This window comes from Cyanistes caeruleus, chromosome 2 (assembly GCF_971803275.1).
Source record: "Cyanistes caeruleus chromosome 2, bCyaCae1.hap1.1, whole genome shotgun sequence".
Taxonomy (NCBI): Eukaryota; Metazoa; Chordata; class Aves; order Passeriformes; family Paridae; genus Cyanistes; species Cyanistes caeruleus.
The window spans coordinates 57,359,578-57,381,072 of record NC_141702.1 but is presented as its reverse complement, the minus strand read 5'-3'; the positions used below and the strand labels follow the sequence as shown (position 1 = coordinate 57,381,072).

General features: G+C 41.3%; 1 protein-coding gene across 2 annotated transcripts in view; it reads right to left on the bottom strand.

Moving 5' to 3' along the window:
- Positions 1-18,280: 18,280 nt before the first annotated feature.
- PPP1R14C (protein phosphatase 1 regulatory inhibitor subunit 14C) overlaps positions 18,281-21,495 on the bottom strand; it is a 51,961-nt gene continuing 48,746 nt past the window's right edge. For both annotated transcript variants that reach the window (XM_086877214.1, XM_086877215.1), the window contains one exon: positions 18,281-19,611. In XM_086877214.1, coding sequence (XP_086733340.1) covers positions 19,537-19,611 — 75 coding nt within the window. In that variant the 3' untranslated portion in view covers positions 18,281-19,536. The remainder of the gene's footprint in view (positions 19,612-21,495) is intronic.

Here is a 21,495-nt window from a genome sequence, read left to right as displayed (position 1 = left end):
AGCATAATTTCGTCATTACATAAGCATATTAATTTTTTCTTCTGTGAGCAGGTGGCAGAAAGTTTGCACATATTAAAGCCAGCCCGTGAGCCTTTGTTTGGGCACAGCAGAGAACACAGCTGGGGAGCAGCAGGCAGCTGGCTGCCCCCTGTGTCCAGCTCCTGGGACACCATCCTGCCCTCAGCCCCAGGTCATCCACAGCCTTAATTTTGCCAGGTGAGCTCACCAGCAAGAAGCTGCAGGAGCACATCTGGGCTAGGAAAGCTGAGCTAGGGGACTAGGAAGGGACCTGACACAACCAGGGTACTTGATTTCAATTGTGCTTCTTCATCTTGTTCAACAAACCACGGAGAAGGCACTCAAAAGAAGTACTTGAGACATAATCACATGTCTAGTGTCTTTGAACACCACCCCCAATCCCCACACATGCTGACCCTCACTCCCAATACAAACCTACCTTGGGAGCAGTGGTCAACACAACATTAAGGGAAGCTGAAAACATATGACCCACAGGGACCAAGAGCTGGCTTTTCCAAGCCAGTAAGGAATTTCACCTAAAGCCCACACACTGCTCAGCTTCTCTGGGAAACAGCAAGGCCCAGAGATAATGTCTCTTAGGAAAGGTACTCTCAGAGCAGCCAGAGAAAACACACAAGATAATCAATCAGTGGTCCCCCTGCCACTCAACAGCTGGGCAAGAACTTGCCCTTATGGACAGGAAAAGCTGATAATTTTCCTCAGCCTTCCTTGTGCAGTGCACTTGGGTGTCAGTCTTGCCAATCATTCCTCTCTCAAGAGCCCAAAGTGCTCTGCTTGTAGCATGTTATTTGCCATTAACCCTCCCAGCCCAGACTGGCAACTTAATTGTCCTTTTATCTCAACATCCTGCATAAACTGCCAACATCACAGCCCCAGTGAAAAACAGATAAGGTGAGCAGATACAAGAAACAACCCTGACCCTGCAAGATTCATTACTTCACAAGCCTGGCCAAGACACAGTGATCCACTTGGTCACTGCATCACAAGTGGTCCTGACCAACCTATTTTGATGTTGAGGTAAATGTTGTTTTTAGAGATTGGTTAGATTAAATGACCTCCAAGTATTCCTTCCACTAATTAATCCGTTCTTCCAAGAACTCCTTACTGCATCTTATTGAAGATGCACACTTTTTAAAGATAATCCTGAGCTATAACCTCACCCCAATATCAGTTTTCGCCTGTATTGTCCTTACTGCATTTAACAGGGATCCTTCATTCAGCCTTTGAGGTGAGATGAACTAGAATGGGAGAGCAGTTGTTGGAGGCCTCATGTTGTTCGTCCACACATTGCAAAATTGGCTTCTTTTGACAGAGGAACAAATCAAGGAACAAATCCTTGATATCAAAGGAAAATTTACATAACATAATAGGAGAAGAAACTTCTCCTTTATCAGCTCTCCCCATTCTCTCTCTGAGACAAGGGAATGGCCCAAAGGCTGGGAGCACTCATCATCTGGTCTCCAAGAAAAAAACCTGGGAAACCAATCTAGTCAAGTCAGAGCAAAAGTGCTATTTTGCCAAAACTAGTATGCTCTGTTTTGTTCCCTAACATGTTATCACAGAGTACTGATCACTACCAATGTGTCAGGTGCTTGATGTAATCCCAGATCAAGCTACTGATTTATATCTCCCTGCTCCCTCAGCTTTTATCAGCTGTTATCGTTTTATATGTGGAGTCATAACTGTTCTATTCTTACATGCATCCCTGAACATTCATTTATGCTGAATGCCATATGCAATTTTTTTTTTTTTTTTGCTCAGTCACCCACTATTACAAGGTTCTTCTACATGTCTTCACAGCTGGTTCTGCTTCTAACTAATTTGAACAATTTAATGCCATCAGCAAATGTTGGCAGCTCAGTGCTAACCCCTTTTCCAGGTCACATAGAAATCTGCTGAACTGCACAGACCCCACAAGCTCCTCTGGTGATTTTTGTCTAATCCAAGAACAGCACATTTTTTTTTCTGCCCTGGTTCCTGACTTTAAACCTGCGTAAGGATTTTCTCTTCTATGGGTTGGCCAAGAGTGATATTCCAGGAGGCAGCAAGTGAATATCCTCTACTTTTTGCTAAGATTCAGATCTTCAGCTTGGCTGGCTGGGCTCTGTTTCTCTGACCCACTACATTGAAACCACATCTCTGAATTCCTGTAACTACATTGGTAACATTTCTGCCCTACAGACAGAAGATATACAGGTTCATTTCCTGTTTGCCTACACCCATTCCTCACATGCCAAGGGCCTGCTAAGTTAAAAGGGGGTCTACAAATACACCAGTGTTTTTTTTACCAAGATGCTGTTCTCCTGGTTTCAGAGCAAACTAGAGCCTGGTGTGCAAGACTGCTGCAGAGACCTTTCCTACTTAAACCTGACTGCCAGGCATCAGCCACAACCTGGGTAATTGAAACTGCACAGGTTTTATTATATGACATTTTTTTTCCACAGGACTCTTCCTTTTATTTACTACAGAATTGTTGGGTTTCACTTCACAGTTGTTTTGGTTTCACCTTTATTTTTCTGCATGAAGTGTGACTTAATCCCTGCTCTGGAGAAAGAATTAGTTGCTTACTCCAGTGTTTTTCAAGACAGTCATCCTATCAGGTCTCCAAGTATGTCAGAAGCATTCAGATGTCAAATGGGGAAAAATACGTGCAGAGCTTGCCAGAGTTTAGATATGCAGCTGACTGCTGCCACTTGGAAGAAGAGCACAACTGAAAGCCCAACCTGGTTTGCTTCTTCTACCATCTGCAGTGCCAGGGAAGATGGGATATTTTGCCCATGCCACATGCTTCCTGACAGCAGAGTAAGAGTCAAAGAGGAAAACCTCAGGTTGTCATCATAGACTTATAAGTAAAGGCTGCTTTGGTGGCCAGGGTTTTGGGTCCTCCACCATGACCCAAAACCTGACCTCTTTTGCCTTTCTAATTGAAAATACAGAGACACTAAATCTTCTCAAATAAAAAGTCATCCTACCTTTTACCAGCATAGTCACAGCAATGCTCTCCACCACAGCTTCAGAGCAACCAAGGAGATGCTGGCTGAAAGGCAGTCCAGACCCCACTCACAGCAGGGCTACCAGCAAAGCCACATCAAGTCAGTCACAGCTTTGTATATCTCAGCCCCAAAAACCTTCAAAACCCTTTTGGGTAGCTTTTCTATGCAGTAAACATCACCTTTTATCTTGGTTCCAACCCAAGCACCCCATGGTGCAGCCTGTGGTCACTGCCCCTAGGCAGTGACCCTATACTGGGGAGAGATTTGGGTCCTGCACTCTTTCTAACTATTTTTCAGGTACTTGAGCACTTCACCCTTTTCTGTGTCAAACATGGCTGCCTCCTCTCTCTGTTAGCAGATCCATATTTACCCTGAATTTCTTTTAGCGGCTACCATACCTGCAGGATTCCTTCTTTGCTAGCCTTAAAAGCCTGCCTCAAGTCTTCACTCCAGCTGGGCTTTTGTCTTCTTGATTTCATCCTTAGGCACACAGGGGATGCTTTTATACTCCTATTGTCTGTTCCCACTTCCATCTTCTTCGTGATCCCAAGTCTCGTCCCAGTTGTCTTGAAATGCTGTTTTTCAGACATATTCAGCCTGGGGCAGACAGCTGGTATGAAAAATTACAGCCCAGTCATACAGCCTAATAACCAAAATGAACATCTTATAATGAGCAAGGTCAGGAAATTTCCATAATTAGTAACTCTAGCCCTCCCACTTGTAATTATTTACTGTCAGCTATTGCAGCCAACACTCACTATGCCCTGGCCATATAATCTTTTTTAAGCAACTCTGAAGTGTATTTTCATTACTCAAATAAATATAGCACTGATCTATCCTGGCATAGGAGTGCTAGTGCTTGCTCTATTTAATGTTATTGTATTATCTTCCACTGTCTCTGCAGCCCAGGACATTTTTAATTTATTTCTAATATTTATATCTTTTCCCTCAGCCACACCTCATTTTATGGCTCCTAGTCCTTGCTAAGATTTTTATTACGTCTGATTTCATTTGCTTGTACTCTGTTCCACTTTCTTTTCATTTCATCTCAAGCTGTTCTCACCTGTTTCTCCCCTGCACCTCTCTCACACAATCAGTTCCTATCTTCATCTTCCTTCTCAGACACAGCTTTTCTGGCTTGACACAAGCTCTTGTCCATATAATTTTATTCCAGAGCAATCCAGTGTCATACATTATCTTCCCTCCTGCTGGGGGGAGAGGCCAAGCTCAAGTGCAGTGTTTCTCTTGGACACATTTGCTCTCCCCCTTGTCCTCTGTGCTAACCTCATCCCTGATCCTTATGGCTGGCAGCTGTCATGGGCAGCCTGTGTTTGACAGTCCAGACCCAGGTGCAGAGATATCCTCAGTCCAGCCACAGAGCCAACAATCTTTTCTGACTCTGGTAGAGCTATTCCTGACCCTTGGCTTCAGTGGACAGACAAGAGATGCTCTAAAAACAGGGCTGTTCCTGCATCCAGCCCTGAGCTGGATGCTGAGTTTATTTGGTTTTTCCCTCCTTCCCAGCAGGGACCCAAGATCGCTGTTTTACATTCTGCAAAAGTCATTGGAAGTCCAAGAAATCTTCTTGGAAGATTGAGGTCAGTAAGTCATACCCACTCCTCCCGCCCAGGTGCTGTAAAGTCGCACAGACGGCTGCCCCTGTTACCAGATGCCACCACCAACAGTGGGAGGGACACTGTGCTGAGCTCCTGTGGCAGCAGCCAGGAAGAATAACATATCCAGCAAACTTGGAGACAAAGCCTCCTGCCCTGTACTTTCAGCATTGTCTTGGGCAAGTCCAGTTGCTTCACAACCCCCACTGAGAACAGAGCTTTCCTAAAGCTACTTAGTCTCACACTGGCCTATGAGATACCCTGAGAATATACAGAGCACCATGAATATTGATAAGATAAACACAAATCTGGAATAAGAAATCAAGAAAGCTGCCAGAGAATGTTTTCTATTTTTTTGCCCAGGGGAAGCACGATCGCTATCCGTTCGCTTTGGCAACATCCACCCACGCAGAAGGGAAAATAGAGGGAAGCTGGCAGAGCGAAAGCTCCAGCATAGGTCTACAAGGACATACCACAGTGAGATTTGCTCACAGCAAATGCATCTTTATAAAGGAAAGTGCCTGGTTCACACTGTGGCTGACCAAAAGATAGATCCAGGAGCTGCTAAGCAGCTGAATCTACAGTATCATCATTCTAAGAGCACTGTCCATTTAACTGAACAGCCAGCCCCACATAAGAATCCAGATCAGACAGATGGTCTCTTGTCACCATGCAGACCTCTTGGTATGAGGCAAATGGCCTTTGCACACTTGTCATCTGAAGTGTTGCCTAATTTGTTTTAACTGTTTAAAAATTGAGTGCATCCTCAACACTTTAACTACTCCTGCTTGTTTGCTTCATTCTGTTAGTAAGTACTAAATATTTAAAAAGGTCCTACAGGGTACCTTCTAACAGCAGGTTCAGCTGTTGCTGTGCTGCACATAAATAATTTAAGCCCCCGTGGAATAAAAATGAAGCCTGGAATTGTGCGTTGGTATAACCTTTATATTACACCTCTGTGTGCTGGCAGATGGGAGCCTCTGAAGCAAGGGGCTTCAGAGGCTGCGGCAAGACTGCTCAACAGTAAGTCAGGACTTCTCTCTTCTCACCTCCCCACTCTCCCTCTCACACCTTCTGCCCCTGAGACCCCAAAAATGAACTGCCTCCTTCCCCCTTTCCCTATTTGCTCCACGCACCAGGGAAGGCTGCCTGTCACTGTAGGAACACAGCAGAAGTCAGCAGTCCTGGTAAGCCTCCAGGTAAGCGATGCTTTATCACGGCACCAACAGGTGACAGGCAAGGCATGTGCTGGAGTCTCCCTGTGCATAGAAGGGGCAAGAAACAGCGTTACTGCAGAGGACAAGCTGTGCTTTGGCTTTCCACAGTCTTGTAGAAAATGTGCTATCTTTCAGAAGGACTCTCACAAATGTTTCAGCTTTTATTGCTAATAACTGCTTTCCTTGCTCCCCCAGCAGCTGTTCTTTCAGGGGCATCCTCACAGCTGTGGTACATGTCACCAGAGCCTTTGCAAGGGAACCACATTTCCCAGACAGCTTTGCCAGCAGAGCAGAGGCTCCACCAAGCCCCACAGCAGCAGACCAAGGCTCCCTGCGAGCCTCCACTGGGGACCACGGCAGGCATGCGAAAAGGAGCTTTGTACCTCTAATTATTTGACCCCTCAGCTTGTCTGAACACATTCAATGGTGTTTTCATAGACAAGCTGACTAGGAAAGCATTGAGCCATCAAGGCAAAAAAAATAAATTCACAAAAGTCATTTCATGTACCCACAACTAAGGGTGCTGGGACTCTCTTAATACAGCTCTGAGAATTTGAACAAGACAACAAACTTGAATTTTGTAAAATTCAAGTTTCTAGCCACAAGCTTATCTCTTTTTTTATGTTCAAGTGCCTAAGACTATAAGGAAGGGGAAAGAAGCAAACAAAAAGCAAGTAAATTAGTACAGATATAAGAGCAAACACCAACTTTGCCTGAAGTAACCTGGCATCAGGAGGCACTGCTGGGTAACAATGCTACAGACAAGGCAGGCAGAACTTTAAAAATAGTAACATGGGAATTATTAGCACACCAGCTTGCCATTTCCCTTCAGCTCCGTAACTTGAGAGGGCTCTGCTTCTGTTCAGCAAAATGCAAGGCACGTCCCGTGGGTAGCATTAGCCTTGTAAGCACAGCACTTCCCACACTGTTAAAAATAACCTTTCTTGTCTCTATGCGCCGGACTTCGGGGTTGGTTTTGCTTTCTGCTTTAGAATATCAACACAATTTCCAGGCAAACTAAGAAAATCTACTTCATCAAGGTGAAAGTGAGACATTCTGTGATGTGAGTCAGGTGACTTAGACATCCTGTTTATCAGATTTGGTCAATCAAGACAGTGAAGTGTTTTATGCCACCACAATGCTTTGTGGCCTCAGCTGCATTTATCCTGACAATACCCCTGCGACAAAACCAGCCCTGGACCATTAGTGCAAGGGGGGGTTGATGCCCAGAAGCAGCTTTCATAAGGCCACACAGAAGAGTGCTGGCAGAACAGCAAGCCTAAATCACAGTTTGAGGAGATGATATCCTTTACCAACTGCGGGTTTTTTTCTTTATTGCAGCCAAAGCCCATTTGTATTGCGAGTTCCTCCCTGCCAAGCGGGAAATCCGCAGAACACCACACAGGTGCATCAGAGCAGTAATAGCTTGGGAGATCCCTGTAATTCCTCACAGGAGGATGCTGTGCAGCTGCTTGGCTGTAAGCACCAGCTCTCAGCTGGGCCAGAGACCTGCACATCTTCCTCGCAGTGTTGAACAGCACTGAGATGCTACAGCTGAACAGAGCCCTGGGGGCAGGAGGCAGTTCAGTTTCCCTTCCCTGTGAGCAAAGAAGAGTTGCCAAAGCAGGAGGGTCAGGGATGGGTGAGGTATGTCAAGGACAGCCACTTGAGCCTGAAGGCTGAAGGGACAAACAGTGGCATGCCCCACGGGGGCAAGCACAGCAAGGAGCAATCTGAGACTTTCTCTATAATAGTCAGGAGTATTTTATTTTACTTTTCTACTGAGCTGGACCAAGCCCTGGTCCAGTGCATGCTACTAACATCTGAAAGCAAGAATGTCAAGGCAGCATTACCTAACCAGAGCAGCCAGTTAAAATAAAAGAGAATGAAATGAATGAAAGACTGAAATGAATGAGAGAATGAAATAATTAATCTAAAACCAGACTAAGAACTCAAGAAACCTCGTATGTGCTACTTCCTTCCCGGAGTATCTACAGGGTTTTAATAGTGCATTTGAACAATCCAGTTCTTTTCAGGCTACTCACTGGGCTGGAAACCTTGCAGTCAGGCACTCAGGTCCTCTTCTTACCCACCAGCAGGTCAGAAAGAGCTCCACAAGGTTTTCTGCCATCTCCCAGCCAGGCAAAAACAGTGAGGCTACAAACCCAAGACATAATGGCTTCATACACAAAACCCTTTAACAACACTCAGGGTCCAACGTTTCTTATTTCATTCAAGTCCATTAAAGCCAGCTCACACAGCAGCTCCTCTATTGCACTTGTCAGCAGACACTGTTTGAAGCTGACCTCTCAGACCACAGCATCCCATGATCCAATAACCACTCCACTTCCTCCAGGCCTGTCCTGAGCTCAGAAATTCAACATTTGGCTTAAGGATTTCAAGCTCTGTTTGCTGACAGTGAACATTGCATACCCAAGCATGACTCTTTATTCTTAGCTAGTTACCAGCAACTGCCTTTGCTTGTTTCATTGATTTATTCCCTTCCTTAGGCTGCTCCAGATGACCTTGCTCTGCTCCACACACCAGGAAGAGCATCCTCTGCAGCAAAAAATATTTATATGTCCTGAATTGAGGCAGGCAACCACACCAAAGCACCTCTTCTCACTTCAAATAGCAGAAAGTGCTGCACCCACACCTGGGACAAAGGAAAAAGCAGTGGCCAGTGTAAAATGAGTATTTTACATAATGCTACCTACTGAATTTTTAAGAGTTCTTCAGGTAGCAGAAGGTGGTTTGAGAGGGTGCTTTTTTTTAATTTAACCCAAGATTTCTATAGAGGAAAAAGCCTTTGGCCTGCCTTACAAATCAGATTCTAGCATTATCCTGTCAGAATATGTAAGTTTCTTTAACCATAAAGCCTATCATCTTCTTTTTTTTCCACTTTTAATGCTATAGCACCAAGCAGTCACAGACTTTCTTATCTAAGCAAATGCTGTTTGTTCATCCATAATATTCCAAAGATTTTCAAGAACGAGCAGCAAGCAGGGAGCCTCAAATTTATGCTCTAGGTGTGAAACATTGTGAAGAGTATTCCCCTAAAAATGAAGGTCCCTTTAAAGTGCCCCATGTGGAACACCAGTAAATCAAGGTATTTCAAATCACCAGTGAATGCCTAAGCCTTTGTCCTTAACAAGGTTGCAGCAGAATGAGCAGTGTGTGTTGCTAGCAAGAGGAAATCCTCAATCTGCGTAAGCTTCAAGCCTGACTATTTAGACTACAAGAGCCTTGTATTTGCCCATAGAGTATTCCTCTATGGCATAAAAAAACCAGTGTATCTCTAATGTTCTGGAGGGATAAAGATTATTTTCCCATTAATAATAATAAATACCTTAATCCTATTTAAACCTTTGAAATATACCCAAACAACAACAGTGCCTCAGCAGGATTCCTACTTGTTACAGCTGCCACAGCTCCTCCTTCACAAGTGATCTTATACTACACAGTTCAATTTTTTCAGAGTTATTAAAAACACTACATTATTTATGACTCCTTCCAGTGAGTCATAACTGAGAGGTGATGGAGGACAGAAAAAGATAGAGAAATGTGATCAAAGCTCCTTAACATTAATTTAGGTGTTTACCTTAAGCAGTAAAACCTCATTAATCCTCAGAAATTAAAGAGGTCAGTGTGCTGTCTCTGATGTGTTCAGCCTAGACAGGGCCTTTGCTACCAGGAGGCAGGCCCAGCTGGAAGGGAAAGATGTTAGAAAGTCACTGAATCAGCCAAGAGATTCCCCGCAGATTTGCTTCATTTTTCCAAGTCACTACCAGCTTCCTGTAGTTTCCTCCTGAATGCTTTTGACATGTCAGCTGCTGAAAGGACCAACTCCAGTCCTTCAGGGAACTAGAAATCAGGAAAAAGGAAGGAAAAATACTGATATACCATTAGATGTCTGTCCTGAGAAGCACTACTATTGAAGTTTACGAGGGGCACTAGGATTTCCTTTCCTTCCTTCAAAGAGATTGATTGCTGTTTTGACCATGTGATCTAATATCAGATGCAGGAGAGTTCCCGTGTTTATTTTCCTAAAGGCAGCAGACTGTCTTACACAAAGCTTTTGGCACATTGACTGTCCAGAGCAGCTCTGTGAAGGAGAGGAAGCGCTGCTCCTTGCCCCTGACACTGCTGCTGACTCACCACTGGTGACAGGCCCACCTGAGATCTGTAGGAGGGCGTCACCCACGCCTGGGCGTTCAGCCGTGGGACTTGCTGACACCACTTTAGGTGTGAACATGTGAAAATCTGTGTGTTTCACCTGAGCCCAACTGGAGCCAGTAGGCAGGCTGAGCTCACTAGTGTCTTTCTCTTTCCCTAAACACACTGCCATGATCCATGTAGGAATAATGCAAGTAGCAGGAATTAACATCCAGTTTCACTGCAGTGGATTAATGCAAAATGCTGTCTTATACCCTCTTGTGGAAAACACTTCTCCAATATCTGCAACACAGGAGACAGATGACAAAATGGCAAACAGTAAGAGATTTTTATGTTGGAACAGGATGGATAGGACAGAAATCTCAGTCTTGATCAGGTTACCAGGCACCAGAATAACAGATGAAGTAAATAACTAAATCCTGTTTAATTAATACCAACAAATAGGGGGGAAAGTATTTTGTGGTCTTTAAATACAAGAGCTCAGTCATTTGCAATGTCTAAGTAAATAACTTCAAGTCTTTCATGCACTTACCTCTGGCTAAACCTCAAGTTGTCTGGCACCAGACAAACGGATGGGATCCCCTGCCCTTCCATGCAGACTGATCTTTCTCTAGGAACCCTTTCAATTCCTTGCACTACCCTAACAGGGGGAGGGTTCCTATGAACTGTTTCATTTGACTAACTCCCAACAGCATTCACAGAAATCTTGTAAAATAATCCCTGTCCAAAGCTCTATACAGAAAGTAACCACTGGTTATCTGTTTCGCCTCAGCATTGCTGTAGTCCCAGATCCTGAGGGAAAGACCTGTGGATAAATGAGCCCCACACCTCACCTGTCATTTACAGAAAAAGGATATAATGAAAATGTTGTCATTTCAGTTTGCTCCCCCTATGGAGCTCCCCACAAATGTGGCATATCCACGTTGTATCCAAGCTGTGTATCCATCTCCCAAATGCCATTACACAGCTCTAAAACCTTCTGCCAAGTTTTGAGTACCAACTACTATTCATTTATTAGAGTTGTTTGCTCTCAGTAAGTGACCCTTTTAAAAATGAAAAGAACTCAAAAGACTTTTTTGATTTGCAGGGAGCTCAGCATTTGACAGCCTTCTTCTGTCCCCAAAGGGCAAAATTTGGAAGTATAATTGCTCAGGGTGTTGCAACTCACTTTCAATCTAAACACATATTAAAAATGAGCTGGCTTTTCTCTGTCCTCAATGATTTATACCAAAAAGAGAGCTGGTTGTTTCTAGTACTCACTGAAGAACAGCTTTTTTTCCACCAGGCTCCCTGTGTACTGCAGTAAAGCAGGGATGAAGTGATATACAAAAGCCCCCATCACCAACCTACTTTTAATGAAGGTGGCTTTCCAGCTAATGAAGTGAGCGCATTGAAATGGATAAAGAGTAAACTACATCTAATGCCAAGTGACACCAGCTTATTTTAATTTTACTTAGCTTGTCTGCCTAGTAAGGTTTTGGGCACAAGCAGGCCTGAACTTCTACCAGCACAGGGAGAGCTCCATGGGCTACATGAGATGCATCAAAAAGCAGATCTGTAGCAGATCAAGAGTAAGGTCAGCTCCAGCATCTACAGATGTTATTTCTCTGATTGTCTCTCACTTTAATGCTTTTATCACAAGCCCAGCATCTTTCAAAACAGAGGTTTTCTGTTCCTGAAATTGCTGGAGATGGGAAAGGAAGCTTCACTCCCCCATCAACAGTATGAACAAATTACAAGTGGTCCCTGAGAAAGCAACTCAAGGAACAATCAAAGCATTATAAAAAATTCAGGACTCCACAGCCTCAGAGTGCCTATTTTACTTGCCTTGTAATTCTTGAGCAGTTGAGATAAGCAAGGTTCAGACAGTGAGGGAACTTTGAAAGAAGTGAAAGGTCAGCATATTCCATGTCTGCTGTTTGATATGGGATCCCTGCCTCCCTGAATATTTAATAGTTGATCCACAATTTCTAATTAACAAGACCGAGTGGTTGGATACCAAGGATAGCCCCAAACTTATTCTTTTTAAAAGCCAACCTCAAAAATTAGTTCCATCTGGGATTTTTGAACCAAATCCCAGAGTTTTAAGTGCTTTATTTTGGGTGCTTAAACAACTAGAATAAAAACCACTCTCTTAGGGAAGAGTCTGCTTGCGGGAGAAAGAGAAGTGAAATTCAGGAGTGGGCTGGGCATGATAGCCTAACTTTCTCCAGCAAAGAAAACACTGCAACATTGTGGGTTAGTCTGATTTATTTGATGTCTCTTGACTCCCTGCCTAGTTATCTTTGCTGGTGCTGCAGATGTCGCATAATTTTGACATACCTGTATTTCTGTTGCAAAAGGATGAAAGCAGAGGAGAAGAATTCTGAGGGAGGGTGAGAAGTTGTTAAGAGCAGATACTAAATGCTACTGCAAATAAAAACTGTAAGAAATACAAGTACTAAATGAATTAGGAAGAAGCTAACAAGATTAGAACTGAAAAAAATCATACTAATATAAGAAAGCACTTAAGTTTTTTCAGTTTTCAAAGGTAAACAAGAGAAGAAAACGTGAAACAATTATCACTTCACTCAACCCTGGCATTAAAATTTTTAATTTTGAGGAGTTGACATAGATTTTTAAACATGTTGTCCTTGCGCCAAGCACAAAAAAATCCAGCCTCAGAGTGATTAAGTGCTGAGCTGGATGTACAGCTTCACAGATGAAGAAATAATACTTTAAGTATCAGCTCTTGGCCAAGGCACATCAGAGGACAAAAGAAAGAGCAGACACTTGAGGTAAATTATTAAAATTCTAAGGATTTACCATTATAAAACAAGCACTACTGTGGTACATTGTTGATATGGAAACAGAAATACCTTTAAGACAACTCTAAAGAGGGGAATTTTAAAAAGAACTTATAGCCTTTTTCCTATATTGAATCATTTTGTGCCTGGTTCTAAGTCTAAACCAGCAGTAGAAAAATTCCCCAAAGCTGCTGAAACTTTCCTTATGACTGTGAAACCTATATTAAAAGGTTAACTGGGGTTTAGGAGGCATGAATTAAATTAGTTCAGAAAAAAAAGAACATTGCACAGCTTCATTTTCTCACAAAACCAGACACTGCCAGCTGGTAACAGTGCATTTTTACAGCTATACTCACTCAAAAGGCCTGCTTTTTAGGTACATGTATCAGAGGAACAAAGTTATTGGCATGTGTGGGTTGGTAACAAACTACTCCCAAATGAAAACATGCTCTTTCCTATTTAATTCCTGAAAAAATGCAGTATTCCTTAGTGGCAGGACCAGAAGAGACGGAACACATCATAGTCACTGCTAAATGGAAAAGGGTGGTAACACATCCTACCAATGCTCTGCCTGAAGCACTGGCTTCTTAACAGCCCAAACACTGGATTCAGGATTAATTTAGCTGGTGTGCAATTACACAAATCTGCAGTATTCTTCAAGGACCAGTACTCACCTCTCCACATGGTCCTTGCCTGGACCCAGCACAAAGCCAAGCAGAGCCTAATAGAAGTAGATTAGTCTCTGGCAAGGACTGAGCCCAGGAGACATGGATGTGGGATCCTTTTTTCTTTTCCTGAAGGACACAAGGAATGTGTCCATTGGTGAGTTTGTGTGTCTGCCACCATTTAGTCCTTGTTTCATTACTTACACTACACCCTCAGGTTTCCAAATAAGAACATTTCTGTGACACTGCAAATGCATCTTCCAAATATTTGGAGGGAAAAGATAAAAACCACATTTAGCATTCTTTCTCTTAATATAAAAGAAACTGATTATTTCTAGGAGCTTTGTTCTCAGAGTCTGTGGCTGAGTTGTGTGCACACACTGGCAAAAATTTCCTCAAGGAAATTAAGAAATAATGCAAAAAGTGAGTAAACTCCAGTGGAATGAGACCATAAATCAGAAGACACTAAAATTTACAGCATCCTTTGTAGTCTTTTGGATTGACTTGGTACTGACAGCATAAACACTGTGGCAGAAATAGAACCACAGCACATTTCCATTTCCATTTAGTAGTAAAAGATCCCTACGAGAAATAATCAAGCTTGAAGGAATGGGGAAGAACAATGCAGACTGTAGGCAAACACACCATGAGGTACAGGAGATAATGGGCACCAAAACTGATTTAGTAACTATTGCTTTGGCAGGCTTGAAATTAAATCTGCAAAGACAACAGAAAACATGCAGTTCACTGGGGATGGTCAGTGGCAGAAACTGGGCATGAAACTGTTGCAAGAGCCGAAGCCTTGCTGACACTGACTTAGGATCCTCCTTTAAGGGGGAAGAAAAGCTTCTTGTGCTCTCATCTCCTTTGCCCCCTAGAAAGGGTAGTAAAACAAGTCTTTGTCCTTGAAGAGGATCAGCTCCTCCATTCTTTGCCAAGTAATTATGGGCCTCAAGTCTGACCCAGTATTATATAGTTAGGCAGACTGAAACCTCTCCTAAGGCATATATATGATATTTTCTATTTTGATCTTAGAAAGTAAAAAGTTCAATTAAAACATCAATTCAGTAAGACCTCTGAGTTTACTACCAAACAAAACCTGTTAGCTGCACCTTCAAAAGAATTTTCAGTCTTATATACATTTTTAAACATAATTTTAAAAATAGCTCAGTTTCTTTAAACAACTAATGTCAGTTTTTGTTGGAAAACAGAGAAGTCTGTAAACAGTGTAAGTTCATAGAATTTGGAAATTAGTTCCACCAAAAAGCCCACAAAACAAATAGAACTCCATCAGCACTAGGTTAGATTACCCTAAATAGCAATCTCAAAACTTCAGAAACACTCTATTTACACACTGATGACCAAATCCTCCAGTGGCAAAAATAAAATTTACTGCACTAAGCACTTTCTGGTCACATTTTCTCTTCTTCACATCAACTTCTCTCTAGCTTTCAATAGCAACTTTAATTACATTCATAATTACTATTTGCTTACTTCCAGAAAAATTAAAAGTAGTAACATGAAAGTCAAATAAAAAGTAGTGAAGTTATAAAATCTGTAGCTAGTATTAGTAATCTGATTTGACCACTACATGAGCATATAGGTACATTGCCATAATATATAGAAATCAGTTTCCTATTAGTTTCCTCTGCTTTAACAGAAATCTAGAACCAGCTGACCTAAAAATAAAACAAACCAAAAAAACCACCCCAAAACAAAACCAAAAGCAATCATAGAAAAAGTAACGACAAACAAACAAAACCCCATGAAGCAGAAGTATAGAGTTTTAAGGCCTTTGATTACCTTGACTGAAACTCAATATGTGAAAATATGAAATGTCCAATGACAACTTATCTAGAAAAGTATCCAATTTCAATTTGGAGATACTAATAGATGTCAGTCTCACCTATTCCCACAGTAGCAAGTTTAAGGGGCTCATCACCATGAGGATGCTCTATTTTCTTCAACTGTTCAAGTTTCCTTCCTTTATCTTCCAGGCATTCCTCCTCTTCATGCTTTTCTCCAATACATAAAAGCATTGACATCTCTCATTTTCTTTCCATACAGAAATACATCCAGTAACAAAAGACTTCTGTTTTCCTAACAGGTTTTTTTCTTTGTGATGTTTTTTTCCTGGACTTCCCAACATATTTTCATATTTTTTTTTTAGATTCTGTACTGCCTTAGTGTGTAACTCTGAACTTTATATGAAGTGTTAGCAAGTTCTCTTCACAATGTAGGTAGACAAAACAATCCTTTTCCAGCCTGAGAACCAAGGACACCATTGCAAGCTTCAGGCCCAAAACGTACAAACAGCAAATTGAGAAGAACAATCTGGGAGGATAGGACTTCATAACCTTGAAGCTGTAAGTGGACAATTAACCCAAATGTGTAAATGGACAGAAACTTATAAAAGTCTGAAAACTCATGACCAATTGTCCATATTGCATCCTGGGTTGAGCCATGGCTGGGCTCTTGTAGCGCCCAAAGTGTACCCTTTACAGGTCTTTTAATAAATACCTACTTTATTCCTTCAACTCTGTCTAGCCTCTGTTCTAGCTGAGCCTCTCTAGGCATCACTCCCTAAATCTCAGCACCTTCTAAAAAGTATTGCACACAGTTAGTTACTCAGTACCTGTACACAATCTAGTCATGAGGATGGCAATGACAAATCTTATGCAGCCAAGATGCAATTTTTCCTTTTGCTACAACACTTCACCAGAGTTTTAAGTTCAGCTGTTTGTTCAGAATAAGACCCATGGTGTGGCTGACAATTTTTTTACCCTGGAGCTGCATGTTTATATTAAGACTGTCCTGAATTTGAAAAAATTGCTGAGTAATTTCAATTTCACATACACTATTATACCTATCAGCATAAAGTACTAAGAATTCTTACTAAGACTGTCAAAGAGTTTCAAGTGCACAAATGGAGCAGATATTTTGCTCCTGCTTTTCTTGGTCATATTCTCTGAGAACAGAGAAACTCCCACATTCCACCCTTATGTTCCCTGCATGAATGGCAACTTTGTAACTAATCTCCATCCTTGGGTGGAAGGATGAGATTATTATATTAAAAATGAGGCTGGCAGACAAATGGCTCATGTCTTCAATGTCTTCTCATTTCTTCTGTGCCACAGGAGTACACCACCCTGTCACTGCAGCCTCATGAGGCACAATAAGTATGATTATACAAGCACTTTGCTTTTCCTTCTAAACCAACTGTAAGGTCCTGCTGTAAAACATGCAAAAGCTAATTATGTCATGAAGCAGACTCCAGAAACAAATGGTCTTGCAGGCAATTTTTTTATACTGGAGAGGCACTTCAATTCCAAAACAAAAACCTCAGCTTCACTATGTATTTTAGAAGGAACTTCAGTTTCTTTCATTAACCACTTAAAAAAGCCCAGAGGAAGCTCTCATTGCAGCAACTTGGCCCTTCTCATGAAAGCTGTCCAGCCAAGAAAGTGAAGAGACTGGGCTGCAAGATTTAATTTCAAGTTGTTTCAGTAACAGTGTGCTATTTATATCCCCCTTGAATATTGCCACAGAGCCAAGAACACCCACACAGTATAAAGGCATAAAGCACAATTAAATCTTTAGTGAATGGGTCAATTCTCCCCTCACTAACACCAAGGCCAAGAGTAGCTCCATTAAGTAAAAATTAGAAAGACTGAGACCCTGTAAATCCTCAGGAAAATTAGGCCAGCTGCAAAAAAAAAAAAGCTATTTAGAGCTTATCTTTGCTCACTGATGCTTTTAAGACAGCAAAACCTGTGAAGCTGGAGAAGAAACCCTTCTCAAAAGTGACTTATTCCATTCCATAAGGCAAGAAAACACAAGGACCATCCCAGTCTTCACCATTTCTAAAGTGCACCACCAAGCCTACTAGTTTTAGAAGGTGTACACTGCTACCTTCCACAGCTACTTCAGTGCAAGATGAATAGGATAAAAGACACAAACATGTCATGTGTACAGTTGAGTGGGGAGCTTTTAGTCAAACAACAAAGAAAAAATATTGGTGGTTTTAATTTTTTTTCTCTAAATGGTAATGAGAGAATTGGTACAGTTGCCATTAATTGACATCTGATTTGGTACACCATTATAAAGGAAAAAAAGTGATATTTGAAATTGCCAGTGAAGTCACAAAATGCATCTGTGAATGTGAAAATTACTAGAATCCTTATTGTTCAAACTGAAAAATAAGGTGGGTTATTTCAGACTCCAGCTCGAAACTCTGAACATGAGAATTGACAGCAAGTCAAAACCAGATCTAAATTGCAACTTTAGCAAGATACAAGACTTAAATTTAAAATGCTGCAGGTGATTCTTTTCTCAGGGGTGCTGGAATTTCTTGATGATCCAAAAAAGGTGCCTAAAAGAAGAAAGGAAGAGTATCTACTGAAAGATCCCCTTCTGCCACACCTTCACTGGGAAACTGAGAGACACCCAGTGTAAGCCTTCCCCTACAGTCCCTCCCTGGTGGAAAAAAACATTATCTGAATTTTCCAGTGTTTATCTGAAATAATTGCCAAGCTTTTTTTCCCCCACCCCTTTTTAAATTCCCAGGACACAGGGAAGGAAGGCCTTATCTGGAGGAGACCTTCAAAAATGAAGCTGTGCACCAGGTTACAGGAGTGTGAGTGATACTGGGCAAGGGCTGAGTGATGCTGAGTATGTTAAAAGCCAGTTAGGGTCAATACACATGGGTTCCCATGTACTTACCACCTCACAGGCTTCTCTTTTTGACCAGCAATTCCATTTACAAACCTACTCAGCAACAGTAGTCTTGTAAAGTGTACAGGTAACAAGTCACAAGTTGTTCCATTTATTTGAGTAAATATCTGGTAAATAAAATCATCAGTAAACATTACAAAATTAAATACATTAAAAAAGCTTGCCAGTATACATAAAATTCACAAACATGTACTTCTTTTGAAAAATAAAATATGTTCAGAGCACCCTTGATATAAAATGCCTGACTAATGTCACCTACCAGTAAATGGTAGCTTATCAAACATTCTAGTTAGGACATTTTCCAGAAGGGAGCAGGCATCTCTGTTCTTGCTCTTACAAGTAAGAGAGCCTAGGTTAAGAAGTCTCCCTACTTCTCAGGGCAGAGCCATAAACAAAGGCTGTATTACTCTTTGCCTACCTTTATAGGAGAGGAATCTGCATTTGATTAAGACCACATCATTAAATGCAATACAGTACTTGCAATTTATTTTGGTATCACTGCCTTTCCTCCAGCATGAACCAACTTTTAAATAGTGATGGACATTTCTCTAGATATCACTCCAGGCCCATATTCAGTATAGGTTAGCACAGCTCCCAAGACATCATGAGTTGGAGAGGAAGTGATCTGGCAAAGCATCAAAGTCGATCAAATAACTTTTAAGTCTACAAATTAAGCCCTTAAAATTCCCAATTTTCATATGCTGCAGTCTAAACAAGGAGATATGATGAGATTCTTCACTGGGCTGCTTTAAGGGTATTTAGAAAAATGGCAGCATTCATTTTAGTAATCTAAATTGGTACCTTCTGGTAGCAAATTTGCAATAACCACCATTTAAATAATTTACTATAACAAACTTCTCCTTCCATCCATGTGAAACAGTATTCACAACCCACTTTAAAATTTATGTACAGACAAGCACAAGAAACTTGACATCCATGAGTTAAATGTACAACCAACTTAAGAAACGTTATCCAACTAGTTGCAAGGAGAGGTCTCCTAGCTCTGTAAATTTACAAGATCTTCTGTTTCACCACATAGGCTTGCTGCCCCTCATCACTAACTCTTGGATTCTTCACTTGCTTCAGTAATCCTCAGGTGAAAGTTGAGCAGCATCCAAATTGTTGATATTTTTGATAAAAAATAATTGACACTTAAAAAAAGAACCCTTAAAACACACAAAACAATTCTTGAGTCAAAACTGAATAAAATCAAAAATGTTGTGGAGAAAGACAATTATTTTAATAAAGGTCTTGTATTCAAAGTCCCATTTCCCTTGCCATGTCTTTTACAGAGTGCTATTACTTTGAGTTATTTATATACTCTTCTTTTGAGGGGGACTGAGTTTCCTCATTCCTCTTATCCGAGTTAGCAGCTCTTTGATAAATTCCTAGGGAAAAAAAAAGAAAATATGAGTCATTTTAACGATCCCATAATACCATAATCAAGTTTTTTTTTTAAAAAAAAAAAAAAAATACATTTTTATTTAAGCTTTTACTACTAAGCTGGAATTTCTCTGGCCTGATAGCTGGGAACCTTAGACACATCCTTCCCCATCCAGCAAAAGTGTGAACAATGAGCTTTTCCTAGTGATTGTCCCAGCTCAGTTATAACCCATTTTTCAGGCTTTTACTGCACAGGACCTTATACCAACTATTGAATAAAGCAAAACCTATGGCTGCATACAATGCAAACAGTCAAAGCAGACTTCCACAGCTTAAGACTGCACAGAAATCAGCACTCTTGCCAAAAGAGGTTCTTCTCTTTCCACTCTCCATGCTGGAACTAGTATTTTGGCTGGCTCTATGCTGAGCTGTACAAGAAAGCTGATCTGGCTAAAAATCTCAGCTGTTTTTCCTCTTGCCCTGCTACTTTCTAAGCTGGCTCAGCCCTCTGACCAGGCCCACCACTCAGCCCACACTAACACTTGTGTCAGTCCAAGGCAAGGCAGGAAAAAGGAGCCAGATGTAGTGCTACTGATTTGTGATGGGTGAAACTGGTTGCAGAGCTAAGTGAATAACACTACTTTGAAAACAAATGAACAAACAAAAATCAACACCCCCCCCCCCAAAAAAAAACCACGAAAAAACCAAACCACCACAAAAAAACCCAGCCTAGAACACAACAAACCAATTAATGGACCAGGCCTTTATTCATGGTGATATTTTCCCCAGTTTCAGCAGATTTCTTCTTTTTAAACTGTGTAAGAACAGAAGCTTACAGATATGCAACATTCTCTGAAATTCTTTTGGTATACAATTTATTGCAGGTGCATTAAAAGCTGAATGACCTCCTTAATACCACATTGGGAAAATTATGTTTATCCACAGTACTATGTATACACTTACAAAAAGATTCTTATGAAATCAGCTAGCTGTAAACATAGACTGTAATTATTCTGTTAGGTGGATGTGAAAAGCCAGGCTGGACAGGGCTTTGAGCCTAGTGGATGGTATCCCAGGCCTTGGCAGTCAAATCAGATGATCTTTAAGGTCCCTTCCAACCCAAACCTATCTATGATTCTATAAAACAACTAAAAGCATGATTTCCTGGATGAATGCCTGAAGTTAAAAATTCCAGTGAATAAAGTCTCCACTTAAATGACAACACAATACCTTTCAAAGAAGGTCACATTGAAACATGTATTATAAGGTGCTACACTTCACACAAGGAAGATCTGTGTAAATGTGCATTTTAACTTGTGAAATATATCAGTTTTTTTCTGGTGGAACTATAGTCCCAACAAACCAATTTCCTTCCCTGACAGATTCTGCACAGCTATAGTGAACTGCATGTACTGCTTCATCACACTTATTGTTGCATCCACACTACCTGTGGCTGCAATGAACAGCAGCAGAGGCAGAGCAGCTACACAACAGTGGGGTCTCCACTCTGAACTAAGTGAAAGCCACTTCAGGGATACATCTATGCATATCAGTATCATGCTTGCCATCTGGACAGACAGCCTAATAAAATGATCAGAAAAACAGGTTTAAGATCCCCAAATCCCCTATCCTCTTGAAGCAGACTTATTTCACAAAGGCACAAGTCACTGCAACAATACCAGCTCTAAACTTGTCACAGTCCAGTACTCCTCCACTAAAAAAATCAGAAGAAGGAGGAAGACATGCTTACTCTAAAAATTCACAGCTTTCAACAAACATTGCATTAGTTCTGTATCATATCATCACTAAGGACCTGTTAGATAATGCAAAACTATATGGTATGGTGCTGCTTGAAACACATAAACACACTTCAGAATTTTTTACTATCA